The sequence below is a fragment of the Nelumbo lutea genome, chromosome 1 (genome assembly GCF_056320005.1).
Source record: "Nelumbo lutea isolate HS-2025 chromosome 1, American lotus-T2T, whole genome shotgun sequence".
In the NCBI taxonomy this organism is placed as follows: domain Eukaryota; kingdom Viridiplantae; phylum Streptophyta; class Magnoliopsida; order Proteales; family Nelumbonaceae; genus Nelumbo; species Nelumbo lutea.
In genome coordinates this window covers 177482452-177493406 of record NC_142684.1, presented here as the reverse complement: position 1 = coordinate 177493406, position 10955 = coordinate 177482452, and the positions used below count along the sequence as shown (strand labels likewise).

General features: G+C 36.1%; 1 protein-coding gene and 1 non-coding gene across 2 annotated transcripts; one reads left to right on the top strand and one right to left on the bottom strand.

Moving 5' to 3' along the window:
• The first annotated feature begins 2760 nt into the window (after positions 1-2760).
• On the top strand, positions 2761-10537 carry LOC148879442 (ATP-dependent Clp protease proteolytic subunit 4, chloroplastic-like). Its single transcript, XM_088960977.1, has 3 exons — positions 2761-3390; positions 8263-8766; positions 10198-10537. The coding sequence occupies exons 1-2, from the start codon at positions 2939-2941 to the stop codon at positions 8744-8746; spliced, it is 936 nt and encodes a 311-aa protein (XP_088817103.1). The 5' UTR covers positions 2761-2938; the 3' UTR covers positions 8747-8766; positions 10198-10537.
• On the bottom strand, positions 7649-7782 carry LOC148879443 (U4 spliceosomal RNA). Its single transcript, XR_016106030.1, has one exon. It is a non-coding gene; the product is annotated as a U4 spliceosomal RNA (small nuclear RNA).
• Positions 10538-10955: the final 418 nt, after the last annotated feature.

Below are 10955 nucleotides of genomic sequence, written 5' to 3'. Positions count from 1 at the left end.
CCCCTCCACTTTGACCCAAAGCTCATATTCTCCATAACATTATTTAGAAAAAATCACTCAACTCTGTCATAGGCTTTGTTCATATCAAGTTTTGTTGTCATAGGCTTTATTCATATCTAAAATGGAAAATCGATAATGGATTCTTGACTTTTGGGGTTAGGGCAATGAAGGTTGAGTTAAGATCTAAATGGAGAATACCCTCTTTAAAGAAGTCATTGATTTTCTTGATTACGTCACTTTTCACTAATTCCCATAATCTTTGAAAAAAAAAAAGAGGTTTGGGAAGCCATCTGGACCTGGGGCTCTTCTTGTGGCCATATGGAACAGAACATTTTTAATCTCATCTTCTATGACCTCTTTTTTCATATCATTGTTATCTTCGGGTGTAACCAATTCTTGGATCCCCGAAAGAGCCCTCTCAATGTCTAAAGGGTTAGCAGAATAGAACAAGTTGCTTAAATGATTTCCTAGAATTCTTTCCACTTGACCTTGATCTTCAAACCACTCTTCATTTTCATCTTTAATTTTAAGGATTCTATTATTGGCTCTTATTCTCATTGTAACCTTATAAAAAACCTTGTGTTTTTATCACCATGAATCTTCCAATTGACCCTAGATTTCTGAGCCAAACATATTTTTTCCCTTTTTAGCACAAGTCTAGATTCCTCACAAGGTTTTCTACCTTCCCTGCATTGTGTTTCTAGCCAGCCTTTGTTTTTTCAATAGATAATTCCAGCATCACACTATCAATTTGATCTTCCAGCATCACACTATCAATTTGATCTTGAGATAATTCTATTTTCTCAAGTCCTTACCCAATGATTTACACTTTTTAGCCACAGATAGATTTGCATGTGAGTTATTCCAACTTGATCTTATAACCTCTTCACAATTATCATGTGTCATCTGCATTTCTTCAAAATAGATTTCCTAAATTTTATGTTTATTGGATCACTACTGAGACATAGGGAAAATGGTAAGAACCATGAGAGGATATAGTGAGTTTTTGCTTCAGGAAAAAGGTCTCTCCATTTAGAATTGTAGAGACCCATATCAAATTTTGCTTTGATATGGGGCTTCTCCTTTTCTTTTATTAGTCCATGTGAACTTTGATTCACGGTTTGGAATTTCCCATAACTTCCATCTCCTTGGCAGATCTCGTCTCCTTTTGATCTCTTTCCCTTTCAACATTCTTCCCATAGAAAATACCTATTTTATGCTATATTTTCAATATTATTGTATTATGACAATTAATAAATAAATAGATTTACAAGTCTTTTTTTTTCCAAGGATAGACAATAATCCCAATTAAAGACTCGTTAGGGATTAGCATAGGGTTTTTTTTGGAACCAGTGTAAGACATTTATTCATCGAGGTTAGAGTTCGAGTCTATATTGACCGGATCAAATCCAATCAAATTGACAACAATGAGATCAACTGCCCATCTGGGCCAAGCCCTGTGCTCCTTGATGCTTTTAAGGAGTTTGGATCAACTACCAACACAGTGTGTCAACAATTGTACATTGGGAACATGTCTCCCTAAAATGACAAGGGAGATGTTCCCAACTATAATGACATGTTGGAACAGGGTCCGTAGCATTTTGTGGGAGTATTACTTGCTTCAATCAAAAAATCAAGAAAAAAAAATTTGGTTTCATTTTTTGTTCAATTATTTTGATTTTTTAAAAACTCTGATGCAGTTGGTTTTTATCTATCTCAGTTTGGTTTATGTTTTCGTAATTATATTTAATTAATAAAAAACCAAATTTTTACATATATAATAATATTTACCAACAACTCCGATGGTGTGTGATTTGGTAGCTTCCTATGAAGGACAACTCGGATGTCGGGTTGGTGAGGTTGGTTGGTTGAGTTGCAAGAGAACAATTAGAATACTTGGGGTGGGCACTCCAATGCTTAAGTAAGCAATGAGAATAGAGAAAGCAAGGGAATTAGAATGCAAGAGAAATTTCATTGCACAATCGCACGTATCTTCTATGGTTGAAGGATGTGCCTTTATATAGGCATGGGTCTTGTGTAGCATGTTCATGATCTATGGGGGAACATGGCTTATCGGCCCGTCACACTCGGAGGTGGTTTTAACGGATAGTGATAAGGCTTATCCAATTATCTTCGAAACAGGCAACACAGAGGTCAGTTCTATCGATTAAGCAACATGATCTCGGAGGAATTAAAGACGATAAATCACACATAGCGGAAGTTGATTGCCACATCACGTAGGCTGCCACACCAGACCTTGGGCAGGTCGATGAGTGCTCCGCAAGAGATTGGCTCTCTTGCCGAGGTCTCCGGTATGCTCCTATTGAGGTCTCTGATCTACTTTGCTGAGGTGCATACATCGCATAAGGCTAGGCCGAGGTGCGCTCACTCTCTCAAAGCGTGCGAAATGCATCCGTGTTGGATCCAAGGTGCATCCGAGATGAATCCAAGATGGTTTTGACTGATTTGATAAAGACACAACACTGAACATGTGGCACGAAGGTATTATGTAACGGTTCAGAAGTACCACGCGACGTGATGCCACTAGGACTAAATTACCCTCATCAATTCCACGTATGATTCACCACCCCCTTAAATTTTGAACCATTTCCCCCACGGTCCAAATGTTACTTTCCTGTACTAAAATTTATGGGTAGATTAAACAATAAAATAATATAATACATAATATATTATAATGAAATTCAGCGATTCGGTTTTTCTTGGTTTAGTTATTTTGGTTCGGTTTTCCATATTAGGGTTAAACCGAATGCTCACCCTCACTTCCGCAATGTCAGTGCTTTTACTGTTTTACACTCTGCATGGGTATCGTTGTAATTTTGCACATAGGCATCATATCCTCAATCTTCTTTTTCTTCTTCTTGGAGAAAATAGTTAACTCCTCGGCCCTCTTCTCTCTCTCTGTTGCAGGCAGTTGGTCATGAATTCCCTCTCCATGTCTACACTCGTTAAACCTCCCTCTTTCCTCTTACCTCACACCTCTAGTACATCCCTTAAGCTTCGCACCTCTCGATGCAAATCCCCTCCTCAAGAAATCCAAGTCCGCATTTCCTCTTCCTCTTCTGTGACTAGTTCTCAGGAATTCCGCCCCAAGGCCCTAGATAACGTTGATACATCAGGTTTTAGCTTTGATCTTAAACCATCTTATCCTCTACACCCATCTTATGTTGCTCCTCAGACGCAGGAGACCGCCTTGAGAGGTGCGGCGTCCGATGTGATGGGATTGTTGCTGAAGGAGAGGATTGTATTCTTGGGCAATAGCATCGATGACTTCGTTGCCGATGCAATTATAAGCCAGTTGTTGCTGCTGGATGCTCAAGATTCCACCAAGGATATTCGGCTCTTCATCAACTCTCCCGGTGGCTCTCTGAGGTATCAATTTAGGTTTTCTTGGTCGTATATGAATGGATTCTTTCCTTAGATTTTGTCCAATTTCGTTTGGTTCAATTTTTTATATCTTCGTACTTTAGTGTAACATGGTTGGGAATTTGTTATCTCGCTTCTAATCCGTGAAAATTTGGTTTCGTTCCTTTTCGTTTGTTTTTAATGTCGTAAACGTGGTTTACTTAGTGAAAAGGTAACTTATATATTTTAGTCAGTGCTGTTGTGCGCGTATGGTAGTCGTTTTCTCTGGACATGAGCCTCTGAAAATAATGCCTTACTTCTTGCTTGTCAACCAAGAATACATTAGTATCTTGCATCTCCCCACTTCTTAATTTGAGGTCAATAAAGATGTAAATAAGTGCTTTCGGTTGCTGCAAGATGATGTGAAAAGATTTTTTTTTTTTTTTTTTTTTTTTCACATTTGATATGTTTCCTCAAAGGTCAAATGGAGATACCAAGAGATATGGTAATCCAATTTCTGGAGGAACCCACTATATAAAACTAAGATTTATCCACATGCTTGTGTGAAACTTCTAACGTCAAGAAAAAGAATCAAGAATTCATTGGATTTCTTCTAACAATCATGAATTGCTCCAACACAAGCATCTATCAAAGTGAATCTCAATGGAATGAAAGCACAATTTTCCACTAATTATGAATATTTATGTGTTTGTTAACTACTTGGATCAAATAAACTTCTAGCACCCATCATCTCCAAGCAAGCACCCTTAAACCTCGTGATCCTAGAAAGTAAAACCTCATGATCCAATCACCACCTTTAAGTTGTGATCTAGTACACTTAAATGAGGTGAATCTATCCTCCATTTCATCTCAATAAAGTGCATAAGAACTTTTTTGTGTCATAAATACATTATTTCAAATATGTTATCTTATGTTCACCATTTTAAACATAGCATGAATTTGCATCTCTTGAATTAATGTCACTTGCCAAAATGCAAGTCTTACAAAACCAATCATTATTGCTTTTCTGCATATTGAACTTGGTATCCTCTTTCTAAAGTGGACAAAGGCAGTCTAAATGGTCCTCACTGGACCATTGATGCTCCTATGTGCCAATAGGGCTCTGATAATCCATACTTACGCAAAGGGTTAAAGACCAAAACCCATATAAATTGACACCAACCACAACCTGCACAAACTTTCTAATGCCAGATTTTGTCAAAAACTTGGGGCATCACATACATGTCTGCATAGTTTTCAAGGCGCCAAGGCGAGACGACAGGGGGGGGTGCCTAGTCGCCTAGGGGATGGATTTTTTTTAAGTAGAAAACATATATCCTAGGGTAGTTCCCTAGGTTCCATAACCATATTTCTTTAATAGTTTATCCATAATTTTCATAAGAAAAGTTTAAACTTCATGTTGGAGTATAGAAAATCAACATATTTCATGATAAGAAAAAGAATAAAAAAAAGAAAACTAAAAAAATATATGGACTGAACCCCTAGTTTTGTTAGAGGAAAAGAAGAAAGTTATTGGTTAGACAAAATTTTAAGTTCTTCCATACTTACTGGTTCAGGTTTTGAAGTCTTTGAGGGTTCAATACAGTGTTTAGCAATGTCTGTGTTGGTTAAACCTAACAAATAAGAAAATAATAAAAAGAAATTAATATATAAACACAATTGAATATTTTAGTTTAACAATTTCTATTTTATAATTATAAATTTATAATCTCAAAAAGTTAAGAATATAAAAGTATTTTATAGCCCAATGTACAAAGCTGCTTGGTGATTAGGTGAGGTGAGCCTCCAAGGGTGCCTTGTTGCCTAGGTGTTGCCTTGAGAACTATGCATGCTTGCTTTGCAATATGGAACCTACAGATTTATTTGTGCCATTTTCATCTTCTTTGATTTGAAGAATTGATGATACAGTAGAGAGAGATTCTCAAAGTAATCCATTGAGGAGCTAAGTCTCTTCTGATACATCTGATGGAGGGGAGTTTGAAGGAATATGAATGTGGTACAGACTTTTGAGCATGATGGAACATTAATTGAAGAGTCAATCAAGACAATGATTGCACTGAGTAAAAATGTAGTCTTCTCTTCATGGGTGTGGATGCCCCTGCTAAGAAATTTTTGGGTCAGGCTAAGGTGCTGGATTAAAAGGAAAGGAATATAGATGGGAGTTTTGAATCACACCAACAATGAATCTGAACTTAAATTAAAGAAAAAGGAGAAAGAAGGAAGAAAGATGGAGAAGTTCAGAAGGAAGAGGAGAATGGAGGAAAGAGGGAAGAAGAAGAGATCTGTTCACGTCTCTCTCTATTCATCCAACTGTATTTTATCAGAACTGGTTAAAATAATAGTGGAATTACATGAGTGCCCCTGGTATGGTGGCTGACTCAAGAAACACAGAAAAAAGGATATTAATGGCCAATAAAAGGAGGCCCACTACATCTAAAACAAAGACTAATAAATAAAGAAAAGAAACTAAGGCCCACTCGTCCTAATATCTCTACAGTGGGTAAAGCAGTAGTGTGGAAACAGGGAATAGAGTAGAGCTGTAGAGGTAAGGAGTAGTATTGAGAAGAGGGTTGCCAAAGACAAGAAGGTAAAGTTAAATGGGATAAGAGACTAAGAGCTACAGAAAAAGAGGCAGGGGTATGCAAGGGAGTGTGGGCAAACAGGTGTTTTGGTCTTTGAGTATCAAAGTTATGATCTTTTGCAAGCTGGTGGTCTATCAATATAAGGTATTATTACTATTATTATTATTATTATTATTATTTATTGTTGTTGTTATCTTTTGCTATCATTACTTGGTGTAATGGTAAAATCTTGGGTTGTTAGGTGTGAGATTATGGGTTCGAGTCTGAGAACGGCCACTTTTTGCAAAAAAAGGGCCAAAGGTTAGGACTGTATCCAGTCAACCCTTTCCAGATGGCTGGGACCATCGCCATCATCTTGTTGTTCTGATCTTTTGTTATCATCATCTTGTTTTTGGGTTCTTTCTAAATTTTGTTGTTTTTGTGGGGGAAGCATAGTTGTCAAGGCGACACCTAGGTGACAAAGCGCCCTTGGAGTCTCACCTTGCCTAATCGCCAAGCAGTTTTCTATAGCGTGTTATAAAAAACTTTTAAATTCTTAATTTTTTGAGGTTATAATTATAAAATAGACATTTTTAAACTAAATTATTCATTTTGTATGTTTATATACTAATTTCTTTTTGTTATTTTCTTATTTGTTAGGGTTTAATCAACACAAACATTGCTAAATGCTGTATTGAACCCTCAAAGACTTCAAAACCTGAACCAATAAGTAAGAAAGAACATAAAATGTTGTCCAATCAACACATTTTATTCTTTTTCTTTACTAAATTTGTATTTTATATACTAATTTCTTCTTCTTCTTCATCCAATTCAGCAATTTCCAAATGTGGTCCCATATAGTCAACTCCAGCATTGTTTCATATTGCTCTTAGAAAGTTGGTAGTGTATAATCCATTATCTAGCAAAATGAGGGTATGTTTAAATTCATCACAATAGAGTAGGATATATATCTAGCAAATAGAGATATTCTTTTGGTCCTTCATCCCATTTTAGCATGTAAGCCTCTGTTTATATATTGATGTCCATCAGTAGACTTGTACCAAAGATAACCGTTCAACCTGGCTCTAACCCAATTAGCCTCATAGGTTTGTTGGGTTTGCAGGGAAGTAAATGTACAACCCCAACCTTGTCTTGTTTGAGGATTACCAAAATAAAAAGCTTATCTTGTTTGAGGACAATCAACCCTAGTTATGCTATGTATCTCTCTTCTCAATCAATGCCCAGAGAGACATCTTCTGTTTTGGTTGGGCTTTTATCATGCCAAATTCTAGTACATGCTATTGCACTCCTTGTACGACAAAGTCACTCTTATCTTCTTATGATCTGATTGTGAATACAACTAGTACCATTTGAAGGTCTTTATGTTTGGGGGTATTCTTGGTCACTTTGTGTAGACTGTGATGATTGTTTCAGTTGAATTTAGAAATATTGGATTTTGTGGCCACATCTTAGGATAAGAATGTTGTATCTAGCAGATTTCTTAGTATGTTTACTTGGTGTTTTGGGAGCTTAGGTAAAATTCATGCTGTTCTCCCAGCTTCTTTGTTTCTGGGTGGTTGGGATACATTTTGGATGTATAGGGACTTAGAGAGTTAGGTTTGAGGTGCATTCCTCTCATCTTCCTTAGGTGTACCATTTATTTTATTATTGTTTTATAAAATTCAGAGTTATTAATCTCTCCACCTTGAGTAAATTTTAGGGCTTAAAAATGTTATATCTTGCATGTTGGTAAAGCCTTGGGAATAGTTTTCAACCAGCAATTGACACGCCTCTGTTAATACCTAACTAGCTACATCATTGCTCCAAGCGCAAAGGTGGAAAATGAAAAGAAAAGAAATTTCTTGGTTATAATTTTTAACTATGTAATCTATAGGATTAACTGCAGGTAAGAAATTGTATACCAATAAACTATTTATTTTTTGATATGTATAATACCAATAAACTATTATGACATTCACATTACTTGCCATTTCATTGAGGTATCTTGATTCTTGAATACATCATGCTTCATTGAAAAACTGCTTTCTTTAGGACAAGTATTTCCTTGAGGTTGATGCAAAATGAACATGATTAAAAATTTGGTCAAAGTCAGATTTGCAAAACACAACTGTATGATCTCTGGTGGAGCTTACTAGGTGCTGAGGCTTCCAGTTCTTAGCTTTCATTTTACTGATGTCACCTTTGATTGAGAGAAAAGCTTGGACTTCTTAGCATTCCTGGTTGTTTTACTGGTTATATTTCCCCTTTTTCCCCCAAGTTTGCTCTTATGATGTTTCCCTTTTCTTCCTATGTTCAGTGCAACAATGGCTATTTACGATGTGGTGCAGCTTGTGAGGGCAGATGTTTCAACTGTTGCACTTGGTATTGCAGCATCAACAGCTTCTATTATCCTTGGTGGCGGCACAAAAGGCAAACGTCTTGCGATGCCTAACACACGGATAATGCTTCATCAACCTCTTGGAGGTGCTAGTGGGCAAGCAATAGATGTGGAAATTCAGGCCCGAGAAATAATGCATAATAAGAACAATGTTACAACAATTATTTCTGGCTTCACTGGTCGAACACTTGAACAAGTCCAGAAAGATATTGATAGGGATCGTTACATGTCTCCAATTGAAGCTGTTGAATATGGAATTATAGATGGAGTTATTGATAAAGACAGCATTATACCACTTGTGCCTGTGCCAAAAAAGGTTAAATCAAGACTGAACTATGAGGAAATAAGTAAAGACCCCAAAAAATTCTTGACGCCAGATATTCCTGATGATGAGATATACTAGATTGAGGGCATTTGATACAGGTAAAACATTTTCTTTTTACAATTTTTGTTTATCTTTATATTATATATATATATATATATATATATATATATATATATATATATATATATATATATATATATACATATATTTTAATTTTTATATGAGCTGCAGTTGTTTGAAATGGATGGCTGCATTGTTATGTATTTGGAAATAAAACTTTTAGACATTGATTATGTAAAGCTTTATGTGGTTCTGATTTATGATTTTTTTTTTCAAGTTGGTGAATTATCATCTATGGTGTGCCTACTGAGTTAGTTATATGTCAATATGCTCTCAAATATCACGAGTTAGTTATGTCAATATGCTCTCAAATATCACATCCTCCATTCGAAAAGGCTCTTACACCTGATTTTTATTAATTGAAATTTCACTTACTTTTGCCTATACTGAATAAAAATATCCTTTTGCTGCATATTTTCCAACTTTCTTTTCCTTTTATTTTTTCCCCTGATAATTAGTATTGAAGAACATTGATAAATATAGGTAACCTATGCCTGGTGTACATAGATATCGGTATATCACATTTAGTCTAGGCAAATGCATTGTCTTGTTAGGTGATGCAGTGCATTGGACCTTCAAAATATTTAGGCCCTCTGTTAAAATTGATCTGATTATAATTTCTGGCAAAAGACCTAGGACTTCTTTTTTTTTTTTTTTTTGGAGAAAAGGTAAAGTATTATTGTATTGATCAACCGGTCCTTTGTACAATGAACAACTGTACACCAGTATTAAATTTGTCTTCTTTTTTGCTTTTAAGATATTTTTCACCGGATGACAAATCTTTGTACTTCTATTGTTAACCCCTTGCAAACATCAGAACTATGGTGAAAAATCTTAGAATTCCTGCCCATTAGCTTAAAATAATGAGATCATCCTCTGCTTAGAAATGGTAAAATGCTAATCAACCATGAAGAAGCAAAATAGAAGCAGGAAGGAAAATGATAAATAGAAGGTTTATATATATACACTAAGATCTATTTCCCATTCTGAGCTGGGTAGAACCTACGTATCGCTCTTCAATGGGCAGGTACCAAAAGGAAATTCTTTTCTCATTTACTTTGAATCATCAAGAATAATCTTGATCTTGATCTTTGTATTTTGATTTTTGAGACTTGCAGCATGGAACTAAGCTGCTGTGACGTTTTTGTATTGACTTTCTAGTTTTCTGTTCCATCAGTACAATTCAATACTTGTACAAAAAAAAGGGAGTGATTTAGAGGCATCCCAGTTTTGTTAAAGAGAGAGCTCACAACGTCCTAATTTTCACCATGGATGTTGTGCCAAGTTTGTCTAAAATGGGGTGTGTGCTAATCACTTCTCACTCACCCAAAAAGCAGTATTTTGTTTTTGCTACTTACAAGTGGAATAAGTAATAGCTCTTACTGATTTTTCTTTCGTGATTGTTGCAGAGAATATGCACCATCTTTTGTTAAACAAGCATCAAGATGCAGTGTCCATCTTGCTTGCTTGCAGAGAATGTTGGATGGATTTCAACCTTTATCCTTTGAGCAAGGTTGTTTCTCTCTCTTATAGTCAGTCACTCAGGTAGAGAAAAACTCATGAGGAACCGCCTGGAGAGCAACTAAGTTTTAATCTGTCTTGATTGTTAACAAGCAGTTACGGACACTGGGACCTAGTCAGTATGCCTCCGTTTACTGATCATGTTAAACATGACAGCATACTACAATATGGCTGAAAACAATTGGAAACAGATTTTTCGCAAGAATCTCACTTTTCTTTTTTTCTTTATAGGGGTAGGATGAGCTTTGAATTGAGCACTCTCTGACTGCCTTTGACTCTCGCAGGCTATAGATATACACCTTGACACTGTTGCAGGTAATCAAATTAATGTGGGACTTGTTTTGATCTTCAGGGGAGATTTCAAATTTGAAGGGTAGCGATCAGGAATCCAACTGCCCCCATATATAAGCACCTTAAGCGATTGTTGGTTTTCGAATTCACAGGTCTTCTAGGTGGGCTGTGTGGGCAAGCGCATTTAGTAATATGCCATTTTATCTCGCATCACCAAGATATATATCCCTGCATCTAACCTTGGGGCCTACATTAAAAATTGGCCTTAAATTTGTATATGATAAAACTATTCCTCCAAACCTTTATCCGTATTCGTGGCAATCTAGCAATTACCCTTACGTATGCAGCGTCCACC

Bases quoted from the DNA above. Each gene is read 5' to 3' on its own strand.
- LOC148879442 (XM_088960977.1), top strand. From the start codon at position 2,939: ATGAATTCCCTCTCCATGTCTACACTCGTTAAACCTCCCTCTTTCCTC. The intron at 3,391-8,262 runs GTATCAATTTAG...TCCTATGTTCAG, and splicing joins TCTCCCGGTGGCTCTCTGAG to TGCAACAATGGCTATTTACG.